The sequence below is a fragment of the Oncorhynchus mykiss genome, chromosome 2 (genome assembly GCF_013265735.2).
Source record: "Oncorhynchus mykiss isolate Arlee chromosome 2, USDA_OmykA_1.1, whole genome shotgun sequence".
Classification (NCBI taxonomy): Eukaryota; Metazoa; Chordata; class Actinopteri; order Salmoniformes; family Salmonidae; genus Oncorhynchus; species Oncorhynchus mykiss.
Window position 1 is genome coordinate 86,090,088 of NC_048566.1, and position 21,140 is coordinate 86,111,227.

Genomic DNA, 21,140 nt, shown 5'->3' on the forward strand with positions numbered 1-21,140 from the left:
GTATATATAGCCACCGTGCTGCACCACTGGCTCTGTGTATATATAGCCACCGTGCTGCACCACTGGCTCTGTGTATATATAGCCACCGTGCTGCACCACTGGCTCTGTGTATATATAGCCACCGTGCTGCACCACTGGCTCTGTGTATATATAGCCACCGTGCTGCACCACTGGCTCTGTGTATATATAGCCACTGTGCTGCACCACTGGCTCTGTGTATATATAGCCACCGTGCTGCACCACTGGCTCTGTGTATATATAGCCACCGTGCTGCACCACTGGCTCTGTGTATATATAGCCACCGTGCTGCACCACTGGCTCTTGTGTATATATAGCCACCGTGCTGCACCACTGGCTCTGTGTATATATAGATCCACCGTGCTGCACCACTGGCTCTTTGTGTGCAAAATAGCCACCGTGCTGCACCACTGGCTCTGTGTATATATAGCCACCGTGCTGCACCACTGGCTCTGTGTATATATAGCCACCGTGTTACACCACTGGCTCTTTGTGTGTATATATAGCCACCGTCCTGCACCACTGGCTCTGTATATATAGCCACCGTGCTGCACCACTGGCTCTGTGTATATATAGCCACCGTGCTGCACCACTGGCTCTGTGTATATATAGCCACCGTGCTGCACCACTGGCTCTGTATATATAGCCACCGTGCTGCACCACTGGCTCTGTGTATATATAGCCACCGTGCTGCACCACTGGCTCTGTGTATATATAGCCACCGTGCTGCACCACTGGCTCTGTGTATATATAGCCACCGTGCTGCACCACTGGCTCTGTGTATATATAGCCACCGTCCTGCACCACTGGCTCTGTATATATAGCCACCGTGCTGCACCACTGGCTCTGTGTATATATAGCCACCGTGCTGCACCACTGGCTCTGTGTATATATAGCCACCGTGCTGCACCACTGGCTCTGTATATATAGCCACCGTGCTGCACCACTGGCTCTGTGTATATATAGCCACCGTGCTGCACCACTGGCTCTGTGTATATATAGCCACTGTGCTGCACCACTGGCTCTGTGTATATATAGCCACCGTGCTGCACCACTGGCTCTGTGTATATATAGCCACCGTGCTGCACCACTGGATCTGTGTATATATAGCCACCGTGCTGCACCACTGGCTCTGTGTATATATAGCCACCGTGCTGCACCACTGGATCTGTGTATATATAGCCACCGTGCTGCACCACTGGCTCTGTGTATATATAGCCACCGTGCTGCACCACTGGCTCTGTGTATATATAGCCACCGTGCTGCACCACTGGATCTGTGTATATATAGCCACCGTGCTGCACCACTGGCTCTGTGTATATATAGCCACCGTGCTGCACCACTGGCTCTTTGTGTGTATATATAGCCACCGTGCTGCACCACTGGCTCTTTGTGTGTATATATAGCTACCGTGCTGCACCACTGGCTCTTTGTGTGCATATATAGCCAGCGTGCTGCACCACTGGCTCTTTGTGTGTATATATAGCCAGCGTGCTGCACCACTGGCTCTTTGTGTGTATATATAGCCACCGTGCTGCACCACTGGCTCTTTGTGTGTATATATAGCCACCGTGCTGCACCACTGGCTCTGTGTATATATAGCCACCGTGCTGCACCACTGGCTCTGTGTATATATAGCCACCGTGCTGCACCACTGGCTCTGTGTATATATAGCCACCGTGCTGCACCACTGGCTCTGTGTATATATAGCCACCGTGCTGCACCACTGGCTCTGTGTATATATAGCTATATATATAACTCCAGTGGATGGATACTATGAGGTGTCTTAACGTACACTCCACTCTCCCTCTCTCTAAACAGCTGCACGCAAACAGGAGAAAAAAATGTATTTGTATCGTTCCCACACAACCCGTAAACCTGATCGGGGAATGGCACAAAACCTCCTTCACTTTCTGCTTTAGCTTCTTCTAATGGAACGGTCAAGTGTTAAGTTATTGGAGATGGAACTTGTGTCCTGGAGGCTTATGTCTGGTTTTCCTAGCAGTAATGTCAGATTCTCAGATGCAGTCCATCTACTTTATCTAATGGCTACTTCTCTGGATTTATACTTCCCAGTTGCCTCCCTTTAATTATTTAATCTACTCTTCTACTCTGCTTTCTGTAGAGTGGCTCAGGGGCATGTCTTATGTTAGAAAATCACATTATAGTGTGTGTCCTGTATATGAGTGCAAAGCACATGGTGGTGTGTTTATACTGCTTATAAGTTAGAGATCACATGGTGGTGTGTTTATACTGCTTATAAGTTAGAGATCACATGGTGGTGTGTATATACTGCTTATAAATTATAGATCACATGGTGGTGTGTTTATACTGCTTATAAGTTGGAGAGCACATGGTGGTGTGTGTATACTGCTTATAAGTTATAGATCACATGGTGGTGTGTGTATACTGCTTATAAGTTATAGATCACATGGTGGTGTGTGTATACTGCTTATAAGTTATAGATCACATGGTGGTGTGTGTATACTGCTTATAAGTTATAGATCACATGGTGGTGTGTGTATACTGCTTATAAGTTGGAGAGCACATGGTGGTGTGTGTATACTGCTTATAAGTTATAGATCACATGGTGGTGTGTGTATACTGCTTATAAGTTATAGATCACATGGTGGTGTGTGTATACTGCTTATAAGTTATAGATCACATGGTGGTGTGTTTATACTGCTTATAAGTTATAGATCACATGGTGGTGTGTGTATACTGCTTATAAGTTAGAGATCACATGGTGGTGTGTGTATACTGCTTATAAGTTATAGATCACATGGTGGTGTGTTTATACTGCTTATAAGTTATAGATCACATGGTGGTGTGTGTATACTGCTTATAAGTTAGAGATCACATGGTGGTGTGTGTATACTGCTTATAAGTTAGAGATCACATGGTGGTGTGTGTATACTGCTTATAAGTTATAGATCACATGGTGGTGTGTGTATACTGCTTATAAGTTAGAGATCACATGGTGGTGTGTGTATACTGCTTATAAGTTATAGATCACATGGTGGTGTGTGTATACTGCTTATAAGTTATAGATCACATGGTGGTGTGTGTATACTGCTTATAAGTTATAGATCACATGGTGGTGTGTTTATACTGCTTATAATTAGAGTTCACATGGTGGTGTGTTTATACTGCTTATAAGTTAGTGATCACATGGTGGTGGGTGGGTGGGTGGGTGGGTGGGTGGGTGTGTGTGTGGTGCGTGTGGTGCGTGTGTACTGTATCAAGTTTAAAAGCACATTGCTGTGTGTATATTCTATATGAGAAAGTACATTGTGGTGTGCATACATACTGGGATTGTATGTCAAATCATATTGATTGGTCACATACACTTATTTAGCAGATGTTATTGCGGGTGTAGCGAAATGCTTGTGGTGTGTGGTGAGGGAAAGAGAGCTCATATTTAGCAGAGTAGGACTGTGTGTGTGAGAGTTCAGACTGTACCATCAGGCTCTACACACTGGATTGTTATGATGGGCTTCCACAGCTGTGGCAGCCAGGCAGAAATGTGAGTGAGGGTCTGACTGCAGTGACCCATTCTGTATGTCTCTGTCTCTGGCCTTCCGTCCGCCTGTCTGTCCGTCCGTCAGTCTGTCTGTGGGGCTGCTCCACTGAGAGCCTGTCAACATGATATAAACCCCCAACCAACCACTTTTTTTTACCTCAGGAAATGTTTTCCTGGGAACCATTACACAACTTAATGCCAATAAAATAATATCTGGTTTCTTTCATTTCATTGTGTAACAGTTTCCAACAAAGTGTTGTTGTCACATATCCATCCAGGTAGAAAAATCCCAAACATAAAAGGTCATTGTCTGGGAATGGAATAATGGAATATTCATTATACTCTCCAGTCTCCGCACACATTTAATCAGATTGACACATTGACGTCCCTCATGTGGATCTAGTTAATATGTTTTATTTTTTATTTTGATGGAAGTTTTCAAAAGAAGCATTCCGTGCGTGTTCCCACTGTGAAACCAGAGGCATACATCTGGCCATTGTGGGGAATGTGAGTCGAATGTGAGTCGTGTTGCTCCACAAGCAGCCTTTGTCATGAGGTGTTCCAATTAGCCCAAGCTAGCAGTGGGGAGCAGTGTGGAGCAGTGGGGAGGAGAGGGAGGTTGACGGTGAGTTAGCTCGGGGCACAGAACCATCTGTAGGCATCCTTCACAAGCACTCAAAGAGATGGATGTAGCAGTAAAGCGGCCAGTGGGGCCACAGAGCCTGCCTCCAAGCCCTGTCAGCACGGGGAAGGTAGTGAAATAGTAAGCTGGAAGATACCAGAAAACATCAGATGCAGCCAGGACATTTGTTGGATTGCACATTTCCCAGTTCACAGGTAAATATTGTGGTAAAACTCAAATCCAATAACTATTATGTTGGCTTTGACTTTGATACTGACAACCAATGAATCAACCTCACTACTTCCCTTATTTCTGTTCCCAGGTATCGGCCCAGTGTTAGGTCTCATCTTCATCCCTCTGATTGGCTCAGCCAGTGACCACTGCAACAGCAGCTACGGCCGCCGCCGGCCCTTCATCTGGCTGCTGTCCCTGGGAGTCCTCTTAGCCCTCCTCATCATCCCCCATGCCGACCTGCTGGCTGCCTACTTCACCTGGGGCGGATGCGCCCTGCAGGTAGCCTTCCTCATCCTCGGTGTGGGCCTGCTCGACTTCTGTGGCCAGGTGTGCTTCACTCCGCTGGAGGCGCTCCTGTCTGACCTGTACCGCAATGAGGAGGACTGCAACCAGGCCTTTGCCATGTTCTCCTTTATGGTCAGCCTGGGAGGCTGTGTGGGCTACCTGCTGCCTGCGCTGGACTGGAGCCGGGGCCTGCTGTCAGTCTACCTGGGTGGCCAGGCAGAGTGCCTCTTCTTCATGCTCATCCTCATCTTCGTGACCAGCGTGCTGATCACCATGAGGGTGTCGGAGGAGCCGCCGTGCACCGCGGCCCTGGAGCCTGGTCCTCTCTTGGAGGCAGGTCGCTGTGGTGTGCCGCGCTCCTGCTGCTACCTGCTCAAGTCGATTCCGCTACTGTGCCTGCTGAGGACGTGCTGGTCCATGACTCCGGCCATCTACCGCAGCTACTGCCACGTGCCCCGGGTGATGAGGCAGCTGTGCATGGCCCAGCTCTGCAGCTGGATGGCCGTCATGTCCTTCATGCTCTTTTACACAGATTTTATGGGGGAGGGGCTGTACGAAGGCATGCCCAGCGCCGCCCCCGGGACCGCCTCCAGGCAGCGCTACGAGGATGGTGAGTTGACTCTTTTTTTTTTAGATATACTGTGTGACTCTATCACTAACTTTGGCAGGGCAAGCTTCAGAGTGCCTCTCAATCTCTCATGTAGACACTATTTGATATTATCACATAAACACTTGGGCTCAGCAAGCTCTGCTTCATTGGGAGTATAGATCCTTGATATTTGATGGATTCACAATCAGAGAACCCAAAGTTCTCAAGTGGCCAATAGAGCAGTGGTGTAAAGTAACTAAGTAAAAATTGTTTGGAGTACTACTTAAGTCTTTTTTGGGGGTACCTGTATTTTACTATTTATGTTTCATAACTTAAAATTTTACTCCACTACATTCCTAAATAAAATATGTACTTTTTACTCCCATACATTTTCCCTAACACTAAAAAGTACTTGTTGCATTTCGAATGCTCAGGCAGGACAACAATATGGTCCAATTCACGCACCTAGCAATATAACACGTTGTCATCCCTACTGCCTCTTATCTGGCGGACTCAGTGTTTGTAAATTATGTCTGAGTCTTGGAGTGTGACCCTGGCTGTCCATAAAAATAACAAAAATAACATTGTGCTGTCCGGTTTGCTTAATATAAGGGATTTGATGTATAGCATTTACTTTTACTTTTTACTTTTCCTCAAGTATAAAAATGTACAACTTTTTCCACCACTGTACTTAAGTACATTTCAATCCAGATACTGTATGTGCTGTTACAAAGAAGAAAAAAACATATATGCTATGAAGATTACACGTTTAAAGTTGTAGCTACATCCATCGTAACAAGAAATAGTTGACAATGGTGGTCATTTCAGCTCGTATTTTCTTTCAATCGCTATGACTGATTGGTGGCACATTCCACAAGACAGTTTGCTCATAGTTGTGAGTTCTAGTCCCACGAGGCAGATATATATTTTTCTTCAAATCCTTTATTTACAATAGTCATTCCGTTGCCACACACTTCTAATTCTGAAAAGTGAAAGCGTACCTGTGAGAGGAGTCGCTCAATGCATTCTTAATGTTCATTCAAGCATGTTCATTCAAGTACAGGACAGGCCAAGCACAAAAGTCTGAAGCCTGACATCATATTTATTGAAGTTATAACAAAGCATGTATTATTAAATCAAATCAAATCAAACTTTACTTGTCACATGCGCCGAATACAACAAGTGTAAACCTTACCGTGAAATGCTTACTTACAAGCCCTTAACCAAGAAAAATAATTAAGAAAATATTTAAAGTAAAAAATAATGAAACGTAAAACAATAAAATAAAAATAACGAGGCTATATACAAGGGGTACCGGTGTTTGGCCACGCAGTCGTGGGTGAACAGGGAGTACAGGAGGGGACTAAGTACACTCCCCTGAGAGAGATCAGCATGGCAGACGTGTTGTTGCCTACCCTTACCACCTTGGGACGGCCGTCAGCAAGTCCAGGATCCAGTTGTAGAGGGAAATACAGTGCCTTGCGAAAGTATTCGGCCCCCTTGAACTTTGCGACCTTTTGCCACATTTCAGGCTTCAAACATAAAGATATAAAACTGTATTTTTTTGTGAAGAATCAACAACAAGTGGGACACAATCATGAAGTGGAACGACATTTATTGGATATTTCAAACTTTTTTAACAAATCAAAAACTGAAAAATTGGGCGTGCAAAATTATTCAGCCCCTTTACTTTCAGTGCAGCAAACTCTCTCCAGAAGTTCAGTCCAATGTTGACCTAAATGACTAATGATGATAAATACAATCCATCTGTGTGTAATCAAGTCTCCGTATAAATGCACCTGCACTGTGATAGTCTCAGAGGTCCGTTAAAAGCGCAGATAGCATCATGAAGAACAAGGAACACACCAGGCAGGTCCGAGATACTGTTGTGAAGAAGTTTAAAGCCGGATTTGGATACAAAAAGATTTCCCAAGCTTTAAACATCCCAAGGAGCACTGTGCAAGCGATAATATTGAAATGGAAGGAGTATCAGACCACTGCAAATCTACCAAGACCTGGCCGTCCCTCTAAACTTTCAGCTCATACAAGGAGAAGACTGATCAGAGATGCAGCCAAGAGGTCCATGATCACTCTGGATGAACTGCAGAGATCTACAGCTGAGGTGGGAGACTCTGTCCATAGGACAACAATCAGTCGTATATTGCACAAATCTGGCCTTTATGGAAGAGTGGCAAGAAGAAAGCCATTTATTAAAGATATCCATAAAAAGTGTCGTTTAAAGTTTGCCACAAGCCACCTGGGAGACACACCAAACATGTGGAAGAAGGTGCTCTGGTCAGATGAAACCAAAATTGAACTTTTTGGCAACAATGCAAAACGTTATGTTTGGCGTAAAAGCAACACAGCTGAACACACCATCCCCACTGTCAAACATGGTGGTGGCAGCATCATGGTTTGGGCCTGCTTTTCTTCAGCAGGGACAGGGAAGATGGTTAAAATTGATGGGAAGATGGATGGAGCCAAATACAGGACCATTCTGGAAGAAAACCTGATGGAGTCTGCAAAAGACCTGAGACTGGGACGGAGATTTGTCTTCCAACAAGACAATGATCCAAAACATAAAGCAAAATCTACAATGGAATGGTTCAAAAATAAACATATCCAGGTGTTAGAATGGCCAAGTCAAAGTCCAGACCTGAATCCAATCGAGAATCTGTGGAAAGAACTGAAAACTGCTGTTCACAAATGCTCTCCATCCAACCTCACTGAGCTCGAGCTGTTTTGCAAGGAGGAATGGGAAAAAATGTCAGTCTCTCGATGTGCAAAACTGATAGAGACATACCCCAAGCGACTTACAGCTGTAATCGCAGCAAAATGTGGCGCTACAAAGTATTAACTTAAGGGGGCTGAATAATTTTGCACGCCCAATTTTTCAGTTTTTTATTTGTTAAAAAAGTTTGAAATATCCAATAAATGTCGTTCCACTTCATGATTGTGTCCCACTTGTTGTTGATTCTTCACAAAAAAATACAGTTTTATATCTTTATGTTTGAAGCCTGAAATGTGGCAAAAGGTCGCAAAGTTCAAGGGGGCCGAATACTTTCGCAAGGCACTGTAGTTGAATTCTTTGGAGCATTTGCAATATCCCACCTGGAGTGCCAGACGGACAGGGTTTTCAGTTTTGGGACTATTCTATTAGTCCATTAAGCCAGGCAAGTTCAATCAAGCACATATTAAGTATTTGAAAAGATATCAAATAGTTTTTTAACCCAGATCTGGTGGAACTTGAGCAAGAGCTACCACCTCAGCAAACATGTCAATTTGGTCTGTGATGGTTTCCGATACAGTCCAGTCAAACTGTTTGCTGACTCAACTGTTTGCTGGTCTTTAAATTCCTCACTGAGCAGATATCTTCTGTGTGTTGATGGCATATGCAAACAGAATTACAAAACACATAAAGAACCATTAATGCAGCTATAGGTTCATCTGTGGTAAAGTGTGTTGTATATTTAGACGGGTTGAAAGTATGACGTGAAATGGAAAAAACACACTTAGAACACAGATCATAACCCGGATCCTACAGGGGTAGTTTTGAATACTTAGTGTCCGGATGAGGCTACTGGTTGTATTTTACATTTGCAACCACTGCAGGTTGTGGTGTATTAGTATTGTGTTTGACCTTCCTGTTCGTGTATTGTCACACCCTGATCTGTTTCACCTGTCTTTGTGATTGTCTCCACCCCCCTCCAGGTGTCACCCATCATCCCCATTATCCCCTGTGTATGTATACCTGTGTTCTCTGTTTGTCTGTTGCCAGTTCGTCTTGTTTGTTCAAGTCAAACAGCGTTTTGTGTCTCAGCTCCTGCTTTTTCCAGTCTCTCTTTTCTCGCACTCCTGGTTTTGACCCTTGCCTGTTCTGACTCTGAGCCCACCTGCTTGTCCACTCTGCCTGCCCCTGGCCCTGAGCCTACCTTTGCCCCGCTCTGGATTACCGACCTCTGCCTTACCCTGACCCTGAGCCTAACTGGTACCGTTGCCCCACCTCTGGTTTACAGACCCCTGCCTGCCTTGATCTGTCTATTGCCTGCCCCTGTTGGAATATTAAACTATTGTTTATTTGATGTGGTCTGCATCTGGGTCTTACCTTCATACCTGATATGTGTGCATGAGGCGATATGTACACCTGAGGCGATTAGCAATCTAATGGCTAGCTTACTAACTAGAATTAGAATAATGGGCCTCCCGGGTGGCGCAGTGGTCTAGGGCACTGCTAGCTGTGCCACCAGAGACCCTGGGTTCGCACCCAGGCTCTGTTGCAGCCGGCCGCGACCGGGAGGTCCGTGGGGTGACGCACAATTGGCCTAGCGTCGTCCGGGTTAGGGAGGGTTTGCTGGTAGGGATATTCTTGTCTCATCGCGCACCAGCGACTCATGTGGCAGGCCGGGCGCAGTGCGCGCTAACAAAGGTAGCCAGTGTTTCCTCCGACACATTGGTGCGACTGGCTTCCGGATTGGAGGCACGCTGTGTTAAGAAGCAGTGCGGCTTGTTTGGGTTGTGTTTCGGAGGACGCATGGCTTTCGACCTTCGTCTCTCCCAAGCCCGTACGGGAGTTGTAGCGATGAGACAAGATAGTAATTACTAACAATTGGATACCATGAAATTGGGGAGAAAAGGGGGTAAAAAAAATACAAAAATAAATAGAATTAGAATAATGAAGAACCAATACTGTAACCAATAACCATTTTTTAAATGTATATATTTTTTTATTTAACCTAGTTAAACATCTTCTTATTTACAATGACGGCCTACCAAAAGGCAAAAGGCCTCCTGCGGCCTCCCTGCTGGGATTAAAAATAAAATAAATAAAATATAAATATAGGACAAAACACACATCACAACAAGAGAGGCAACACAACACTACATAAAGAGAGACCTAAGATAACAACATAGCAAGGCAGCAACACATGACAACACAGCATGGTAGCAACACAACATGACAACAACAAGGTAGCAACACAACATGGTAGCAGCACAAAACATGGTACAAACATTATTGGGCACAGACAACAGCACAGGGCAAGGGCAAGAAGGTAGAGACAATACATCACACAAAGCAGCCACAACTGTCAGTAAGTGTCCATGATTGAGTCTTTGAATGCAGAGATTGAGATAAAACTGTCCAGTTTGAGTGTTAGTGCATAGAATTAATATAACATAATAGTTTATCTTAATTTGTTGCCACAATTTCAATCCTGTCTTGCAGGCATCCGTATGGGCAGCCTGGGCCTGTTCTTTCAGTGTGCTACCTCAACCGTCTTCTCCCTGCTCATGAGCCGACTGGTTCGCCATTTTGGCTCGCGCCAGGTCTACCTGAGCAGCATGGTGAGCTTCACCATCTCTGCCCTGGTCATATGTATGTCCAAGAGTGTGGTCCTGGTCAGCCTGATGTCAGCTCTGACAGGCTTTGCCTATGCCACGCTGCAGACGCTGCCCTACACCCTCACATGTCACTACCACAAGGAAATGGAGGTAAGGACCGAAAGGCACACTTACATACAGGACTCTGCACTGTGAATAGTGTATATGGGTCTTTCTATAAATTAGGGTACCAGTGAGGATTTCTTACAATTAACAGCTTGTTACAGCTGTTGATAAGTCATTGATAATGCCTTTTTCCTGTTATTACATTGATATAAGGGGGGTTCAATCAAATTAACAAGTTGATTTAAAACCTATGTTTTACCCTTTATCATTGTTGGTGTCTTGACAGATTTGCCCAAAATCATGTGACATAAAACATAACATTTCTGTTCTTGCATTTATGGCAATGTAAGTTGTTCTTATATATGTTAAGGATTAGTCGGTTAAATTAGACATTGAACTTGAACCCTGTAAGAATCCTGGATCGAGCTGTCGGAACATGCAGTGTAAGTACAGGTACATTTAGGGTCTCCTTATGTTACTGGTATTCATGGGCACACAAATTCAAAATAATGTATGCATTGCAAAATCGAATGCTTCTAACCGATAAAGAGTCACCTTACCTTGATAGTTAACACCTAAATTGATACTGTCATTAATGTAGTTCTTCAATAATTATGCACAATACTTATTGGATGAGCATTTGGTGTCCAGCTGATTAGTTATGCCGTGATATTTTCACACATAATCTGATTCAGGAAGGAATTTTACAAATGACAGTCAAGTGAGGAACAGCTGTTGTGATAGCACATGCCATGCAACAGCTCAAGTGCTGGAAAAAGAAATGCAAGGAATGTCCAGAATATTTTGGTGTCTCGTTCATTTCACCGGTGAAGACCATTGTGCCTGGATCCACTGTTGGATCTAATATCCCTAGCGAATTGATGTTGATAATCTGTTGTTGACTGCTTGATTTCCAGCAGGGTCTCCTTAGATTTAAGAGAAAGAATCAAGGTAATGAGTTCATGTTTTTGTGCCTCGGATTGGACGCAGTCTACAATTGTGTGCAACACCCAACGCTCTTCTATGAATTATTTAAGATATAATGAAAACAAATGACATAGCCTAGTGGGCTTATTCACAATATAACCTGGTAAATAAATAACATGACAAAAGCATTTGGTTTTCCATGTTAGACCTGCAATTTTAAAGAATACAAGGGACTTGAAGTAGCTTACTTGAACTGGGAGCTCAGAAATTCAAGTACTGGAATCAGCCTACCTTGAAAATCAGACATGTCCTCAATTTGGTAAAAAGTTATTGTAGCCAATTTATGTTCTCCTGCTCCCTTATAAATTTTTTTGAGAGATGTGGCCACTCGTTTATTTCCCTCCACTTCAATTGAAGGGTGTTGCGCTACTCTGTTGCTGTAAAACCACATGCGGTTATTATGAGGACGATATCTAATCTTGGCTTTCCATACAAATCCTTCCATTAGAAAAGGAACCTGTTTTTTGGTCACTTTCTCATTACTTAAACAGTGATGGTGAGATGAACGCTAAAGCTATTCATTACTTTGTGGGACTCTGTCGGCCCAAAAATCGCCATGCATGGATCCAGTCTATTCAAATCAGGAATTGTCCTAATTATTCACACATATTTTAGAATGTAATAATACTTTGAATATCAATGCATTGGCAAGGCCTAAAATATAAATTATTCTGCAAGAGGTAATGACCACTTTTTTGCATGCTATTTGGGGGGAGGAGTGGTTCTACAGTGGGGCAGAAAAGTATTTAGTCAGCCACCAATTGTGCAAGTTCTCCCACTTAAAAAGATGAGAGGCCTGTAATTTTCATCATAGGTACACTTCAACTATGACAGACAAAATGAGAAAAAAAATCCAGAAAATCACATTGTAGGATTTTTTATGTATTTATTTGCAAATTATGGTGGAATAAGTATTTGGTCAATAACAAAAGTTTATCTCAATACTTTGTTATATACCCTTTGTTGGCAATGACAGAGGTCAACCGTTTTCTGTAAGTCTTCACAAGGTTTTCACATACTGTTGCTGGTATTTTAGCCCATTCCTCCATGCAGATCTCTAGAGCAGTGATGTTTTGGGGCTGTTGCTGGGCAACACGGACTTTCAACTCCCTCAAGATTTTCTATGGGGTTGAGATCTGGAGACTGGCTAGGCCACTCCAGGACCTTGAAATGCTTCTTACGAAGCCACTCCTTCGTTGCCCGGGTGGTGTGTTTGGGATCATTGTCATGCTGAAAGACCCAGCCACGTTTCATCTTCAATGCCCTTGCTGATGGAAGGAGGTTTTCACTCAAAATCTCACGATACATGGCCCCATTCATTCTTTCCTTTACATGTATCAGTAGTCCCTTTGCAGAAAAACAGCCCCAAAGCATGATGTTTCCACCCCCATGCTTCACAGTAGGTATAGTGTTCTTTGGATGCAACTCAGCATTCTTTGTCCTCCAAACACGATGAGTTGAGTTTTTACCAAAAAGTTATTTTTTGGTTTCATCTGACCATATGACATTCTCCCAATCTTCTTCTGGATCATCCAAATGCTCTCTAGCAAACTTCAGACGGGCCAGGACATGTACTGGCTTAAGCAGGGGGACACGTCTGGCACTGCAGGATTTGAGTCCCTGGCGGCGTAGTGTGTTACAGATGGTAGGCTTTGTTACTTTGGTCCCAGCTCTCTGCAGGGTATTCCCTAGGTCCCCCCGTGTGGTTCTGGGATTTTTGCTCACCGTTCTTGTGATCATCTTGACCCCACGGGGTGAGATCTTGCGTGGAGCCCCAGATCGAGGGATATTAGTGATCTTGTATGTCTTCCATTTCCTAATAATTGCTCCCACAGTTGATTTCTTCAAACCAAGCTGCATACCTATTGCAGATTCAGTCTTCCCAGCCTGGTGCAGGTCTACAATTTTGTTTCTGGTGTCCTTTGACAGCTCTTTGGTCTTGGCCATAGTGGAGTTTGGAGTGTGACTGTTTGAGGTTGTGGACAGGTGTCTTTTATACTGCTTACAAGTTCAAACAGGTGCCATTAATACAGGTAATGAGTGGAGGACAGATGAGCCTCTTAAAGAAGAAGTTACAGGGCTGTGAGAGCCATAAATCTTGCTTGTTTGTAGGTGACCAAATACTTATTTTCCACCATAATTTGCAAATAAATTCATTAAAAATCCTACAATGTGATTTTCTGCATTTTGTTGTTGTCATTTTGTCTGTCATAGTTGAAGTGTACCTATGATGAAAATGATACAGGCCTCTCATCTTTTTAAGTGGGAGAACTTGCACAATTGGTGGCTGACTAAATACTTTTTTGCCCCACTGTATATTAAACCCTGTATGTACAATTATATAACTTTGAGATCCTTGAAAATTACAATGAAGTGCTTGAAAAAGTCCCTGAAAGTCCTTGAATTTGACTTGTATGAACCCTACTGAAAGGATGTATAGTCCCAGACCTATGTTGTTGTGTAGGTGGAGTCATAAACTGGCTCGAAGTTCATAACAAAAAAAAGGGAGACAACGTAGAGATAAGGAATAACAATATATGAATTAATGACCTAATATATTAATTAACTGAACTAAATACAATTAACAATGGTGTGTGTGTAGTCAGTAGTGTAAGTGAGTGGTTGCGTGCATAAATGTGATAATGAGGGGTATTGAAAAGGTGCCAAAGCAAACAAAACAGCCACAACCAAAATCTAACAGTGTCTGCATGGAGAGAGTCTCCTCAATGAATGGGGAAGAGGTGTATTTATCCCGGAACACAGCCTCCCAGCTCTACCCACCGACATCCTATTAAGGAAAACAAGAGCAAAGAGAGAGAATTTGGCAGACAGAGTGGGAGGGTCATCACACCCCCCCATAAAACTGGGGACCAACAAGGACCCCGGAACATCATACCAGTCACAAACAAAATATTGCCCTGGATCCTAATAGAAGACCCAGCCTGCGTCCCAAATGACGCAGCCTGCGTCTCAAATCCATGGGGGTACATGTTCAAACTTCCATGGGGAAAATAAATTCTTATTTTCAATGATGGCCTAGGAACAGTGGGTTAACTGCCTGTTCAGGGGCAGAACGACAGATTTGTACCTTGTCAGCTCGGGGGTTTGAACTGGCAACCTTACTAGTCCAACGTTCTATCCACTAGGCTACCCTGTCGCCCTTTAATTGACAGGTGTAACAAGTTTTGATGAACTCAGAAACATTCCCTCTTTAACCTAGGCCAAAGACATTTCTTAATATGCGATTGTAGGTTTTCCTCACACCCATATGTCCAGCAACGTCGTTGTGGGAAGTTGTCAACACCAACTCACAAAGCTTAACTGGTACAACAACCTGACTAATAGCCTCCCACAAAACTACCACCATGACACCCACTTTCTCATCAGGACATCTTCTTGGAGAAAATAGCCATGGGCGACACCTCCCAACTGTTCCACATGCACAATTTGGTAACGCAACTCTTCTAATGTGGGGTCAACCCGTTGCTCCTTGATTACATCGGAGCGGGGTACAGATAATAGGATAACAAGGAAAGTAGTGACAGATTTCTTTGTGCCATTCTTGTTAGCCGGCACAGTGACCAGGTTGCCACGGCTCATAGAACACGTCACACGCAGAGAACACTTCTGAGAAACTCTGCGCACTCATCAGGAATCCCTACAAATGACAGCTTAGCGGAAATCACTAGAGATGGAAACACAACAGGTCATACACGCTCACTAGCCAAGTTACTCCCAAGGATAATGTCAATACCCTCAATAGGCAACGAAGGGTGCACCCCCACAACAACCTCACCTTTCACCAGTCCACAATCCAACATCAGTTTATGCAATGGAACTGACAGAGTTCAAACCTATTCCCCTAATTAAAACACTATTCCCCAAATAAGTCTCAGCAGAGAAGGGTAACAGACTCCAACACAAACGACTCAGAGGCACCTGTGTCTCTCAGGATCCTCACTGGCGCTAGGTCGTTACTTCCTAACAGACACAAAACCGTCCGTAATGAAAGGTAAATAGTCTGGGTCAATATGGACTTTCACATGCCCCTGGGCATGAGACAGTGTGTCCGGAGTGAACTGATGTGGGACAGGCACTGCTAACGCCTTAGGCTTAGATTTAACTTAAGCGCAAGTACTGAATTTACCCTGAGCCCTGAGAACCGGACATTTGTTTTTCCAATGACCTGAACCCTGACAGTGACACTTGACCAAAGTCAGCTTTACCACAGGAGTCAGGTTCAACCCCAGTTGAATGAAACTCTGCCCTTGCACCAGAGTATCTCGGTGAGCGAAGCCCAAATCTTGCTGAACGCCCCCACTCACTCCGAATACAGGGCTCTGCAAAGACACTTGAGTCAAAACACTCATCCACCAAAACCGCAGCTTCATCGACAGTCTTTACTTTTCATTCGTTAATGTACGTGGCTATACGATCATGGATTGTGTCCTTTAAATTAATCAAATCACACAGCCCTTGGAAAGTCATAACTGCAGAGGTGGAACACCAGTGATTAAACTGTGAAGATAACTCACACAAACTCAACATGAGTCGGTCGATCATCCCTTTTTAAAGTTCTAAATCGTTGGCGGTAAGCCTCAGGAACCAATTCGTAAATCTATAACAGCCATTTTACCCTTATAACACTAAGAGCTGAATATGCTTCCTGCTCTTTACCATTCAACACACACTGCAACATTAAAGTGCGGTCAGAATCAGGCTAACTCTTAACGTCAGCAACACGCTCAAACAACTAAAATAATGTCTCAGGGTCCTTCTCATTAAATTTTGGCAACTAAGTTTCCAACAATATCAAATGTATCCGGGGCACGACCGAAAGAGGAGCGACCCCTAGGTGAATCTGGGTCACCTTCCCAGAGCACACTCTCCCCTGAGAGCTTTCCTTCCCTAACCAACTCTAGCCGCTTTTGTTGCAGCTTGATTTTAGCATGCTCCAAATCCTGTTTAAATTCCAATTCCTTTTCATACTCTATCTGTAACAGAAACAGTTCTTTCTGCTGTTCAAAAAGAAGACTACTAGGGCTAACAGATGGAGCAGCTATTGTAACGAAACGGGGAGATGGCGAGTCCTCAGCAGAAGCTGCCCCCGTGGTAACGTCTATATCACTCTCCATCAGATTGGCCTTCAAGATCAACCTAACAATTATTTATTTTTTTGACGTTTATCACTAATTTCAACCTTGTAGTGTTCAGCCATCTTAAACAGCTGTTCTTTAGTACATAATTCTGACCATTCCTCTGATGGAAAGCGAATGAACTCATCTACGTAAGACGCCATAGTCACAAGTAAATACAAAAAAAAAAATCTCACAGCCCATCTGTAAATAGCCCATCCAACTACCTCATCCCCATATTGTTTTTAAATTAAGTTTTTGCACACCAGTATTTCTACTTGCACATTATCATCTGCACATCACTCCAATGTTAATTTGCTAAATTGTAATTACTTCACTACTATGGCCTATTTATTGCCTTGCCTTCTCACGCCATTTGCACACACTGTATAGAGACTACTATTGTGTTATTGACTGTACATTTGTTTATTCCATGTGTAACTGTTGTTTGTGTCACACTGCTTTGCTTTATCTTGCCCAGGTCGCAGTTGTAGGCCAGTTGAGAACAAGTTCTCATTTACCTGGTTAAAAGTGCCCCCGAGACAACTGCTCAGTCCACAGACACCATAAAAATAACAAAACAAAGTAACCATGCCCAACATATTCCAAAGTGAAACACATTGCTAAGCCTAACAGGGGAAAAAGAAAGGCTATAGCTCCGGGTAGCAAGTTTCACTACCGTACCCAAATCTCCCACTGAGGTACACAGTCGACTGTACTCACCTCAGACCGATGTCCCAACAGCGAGTAGAGCAAGTGTCTCCAGCCTGGGAAGGGGCCTGGAAACTAACCAATGTACTCTCTCCAATGCAGCGCACAACCAACTATCCACCGCAGTGGCAAGTTTACCAAACAAACAAAGGAAACCAACTCTGGGCACCAAACATTACAACTCAAAAAAGCTGTAACAAAAGATGCAAACAAAGCACCTAAGGAGTTTAACATTAACTCTATTTTTTCTCCCAAACACAATACACATACTAGTAAGCCAAACGATACTAGTATTAGACCTTCATAATGCAACAAAGTGCTATACACCAAAATGTCTAGGAACCAACCTTATGATCCCGGGCAAAAGCCCCCACTTGTCACAAACCGGCTCGAAGTTCATGACAAAAAGGGAGACAACGTAGAGATGGGGAGTAACAAAAATAGATTTATTAACTGAAGTAAGCTAAATACAATTAACAATGGTGCGTGTGTGTGTGTGTGTGTGTAGTCAGTAGTGTAAGTGAGTGGTTGCATGCATAAATGTGATAATGAGGGGTGTTGAAAGGTGCAAAAGCAAACAAATAAAATGGCCACAAACAAACAAATAAAATGGCCACAAACAAACAAATAAAATGGCCACAAACAAACAAAATGGCAACAAACAAACAAAATGGCAACAAACAAACAAAATGGCAACAAACAAACAAAATGGCAACAAACAAACAAACAAACAAACAAACACTAACAGTATGTCTACATGGAGAGAGTCTCCTCAATGAATGGGGAAGAGGTGTATTTATCCCGGAACACACCCGAGCCCAGGTGTGTCCCATTTCGCTGACGACCCTCCCACCGACATCATATAAAGGAAAACAAGAGCAAAGAGAAAGATTTCGGCAGACAGAGTGGGAGAGTCGTCACTGTGGAGTTATGGGCCAATTTGCATATATTCACTGTGGAACTGCATGAAAATCATTTTTATTTTTGTTTCAAACCATTTTGACATTTTTGGATCCCAATGTCACACATTGGCCCCATTATTTATAGAAAGACCCATATGGGATCATATTCTAACCCTGATACATTTCTGTTGACTCCTTTCGACGCTATAAGAGTCAACAGCCATGTATCGGCTGAGTCAACAGCCATGTATCGGCTGAGTCAACAGCCATGTATCGGCTGAGTCAACAGCCATGTATCTTACTCATATTCCAATACAAACAAACGCTCACATCTTGCGCATAATTTTTCTAGCTCTCTCCTGACACATATTCATATCTAGCCCTACACACACAAAATCCCTTGCACACACTGCCTAGGCCTAGACTGTATATTGAATGTACTTGTATCTCCTTGTATTTCAGGTTTACATGCCAAATAAGAAAACCAAAAACATGCTTAAGAACGGGATTGCGGTCAAGCGGGACTCGATCACTCATTTGACAGCCATGGACGAGGAGGGGGGCCTGACCCACAAACTGGGGGACACCAAAGGGCATGCCATCTTCAGCCAGGAAGACTCAGACTACTACCCCCCTCCCCACGGCCAGAATGGATCGTCCCTCAGCGCCACAGCCCCCGAGCAGGAGGAACCGGAGGGCTACGAGAAGCGCGGTGTAGGGTTGGACTTTGCCATCCTGGACAGCACCTTCCTCCTCTCTCAGGTCTTTCCCACTCTTTTCATGGGCATGATTGTTCAATTCACAAAGTCCGTCACTGCCTATATGGCCTCCTCCGCCATCTTCGGCATCATCGCCATTTATCTGGCCAACCAGATCATCTTTGACCAAAAGGACCTCAATAGCTGAAAGATTCAGTAACCAGGAGTGAAGGAATGCACGACTGCTTCCAGCATGCAACACTCCAGTGTCATCGCTGGCCGTTGCTATGGCTTTACCAACACATTGCAATGAGGCAGCCTGTCTGTACGTTTGTATGTATGTGTGCTGCAGAATTAAAAGAAAATGTAAACCCGTGACAATTGTTACCTCCAGAGATTACTGCAGGCAGTTACTATGGCTACAAGAGAGAGACTGGCTGGCATTAGCTGGTCTGTTGACACTGTCTGTGTACTTAAGAGCGTTTCTCACCTTGTTCCCCTCAGTCACATAGAAGACCGCTCAGATAGGTACCTTCACCTTCTCCTCAGGTACAACTAGCTACACAGCTTGATCAGACTCCATCAGACCTTAGACAACTGAAATTATGTATTACCATTTTACTCTCATCTATGTGTGAAGTGGTGGAGTTTGTCAATGCTATATCTTTAAAATAGTCTGCTATTAGTCGAAGTCAACAGGAGATTATTGGTCAGTTCTCATGCAGACTGGCCGAGGAAGATAGGAACAAGTTAATCTGGAGAGCCCATTACCTGCTTGGGAAAGAATTTCTGTCTGTTTGTTGTTATCAGCCAGGTTGAAATATTGGGAATGTTAAGTGTCACTGGCCCCTAGTGTTGGATGTTTTTTGGGAATTAACAGGTTTATCATATATATTTTGTATATGAATACAGTACATATATGTATATCCCTATGGGAATGTATTATGCGACCTGTTTGGTAGAGGTCATCTATGAGGTAATCTGTGTAACTGCATTGTTGTTAGGATGAAGTGGTTCAAAGCTTTCATTGGAATTTCTTTCTCCCTCTTTTCAAGAAATATCAGACAGTGCCATTTAGTGCCATTCATTACATAATCTCTACTGCCATTATCATCCCATGTTCAACCTCATGACAATCTAGGAAAGTAAATGAGGTGAATTATCCAACACTTTAAAAATCCAGGTACACTTATTTTCGGAACTCCATTAATATTCCCATGAGCAAAATACCAAAAAGTCATACTAGCAACACTGCAGTGATACTGTGAACTGGGTTCCTGAAAACAGTTTTGGTATGATGACAGTTCTCTGTGTTCTGTTAAATTTTTTATACTTTGCTCTGTGTACCATAAGTGTGTGTGTGTGTGTGTGTGTGCATGTGCGTGTGTGTGTGCGTGCGTGCGAGAGAGAGAGAAAATTTCAAAGTGCAAGTGTGAGTGCCGTGAAGAGAGCAGGGCAACATGGTATGACTTTGGATAAGTGCATTCTCTCCTCACCTAAGAGAATACTGCAGTCTTTCTATATCTCATCTGTTACTGTATATTTAAATAATAGTTTGCATTTTAGCAGACACTCTTACCCAGAGTGACTTAAAGTAAGTAGTGAGTGAGTGCCTACATTTTCATTATCAAAATATAATAACCACACATCATTGCATAAATGGACTATTAAATTATGAGGTTGCTAAATACAGTTGGCACTATTGGATATACAGTGCATTCGGAAAGTATTCAGACCCTTGACTTTTTCCACATTTTGTTACGTTACATCCTTATTCTAAAATTGATTGAATTGTTTTTTCCTCTCATCAACGTAACACGTAATACCCCATAATGACAAAGAAAAAACGTTTTTTTCGAAATTTTGAAAACGTATTAAGAATATTTTTTACAAATGTAAATATCACATTAACATAAGTATTCAGCCCCTTAACTCAGTACTTTGTTGAAGCATATTTGGCAGTGATTACAGCCTTGAGTCTTCTTGGGTAT

General features: G+C 43.4%; 1 protein-coding gene across 2 annotated transcripts in view; it reads left to right on the plus strand.

Moving 5' to 3' along the window:
- Positions 1-21,140, plus strand: part of LOC110498335 (solute carrier family 45 member 3-like) — a 68,428-nt gene extending 47,288 nt beyond the window's left edge. For both annotated transcript variants that reach the window (XM_036957747.1, XM_036957742.1), the window contains exons 3-5: positions 4,486-5,292; positions 10,496-10,761; positions 18,914-21,140. In XM_036957747.1, the coding sequence (XP_036813642.1) occupies positions 4,486-5,292; positions 10,496-10,761; positions 18,914-19,357 (1,517 nt within the window). In that variant the 3' untranslated portion in view covers positions 19,358-21,140. The remainder of the gene's footprint in view (positions 1-4,485; positions 5,293-10,495; positions 10,762-18,913) is intronic.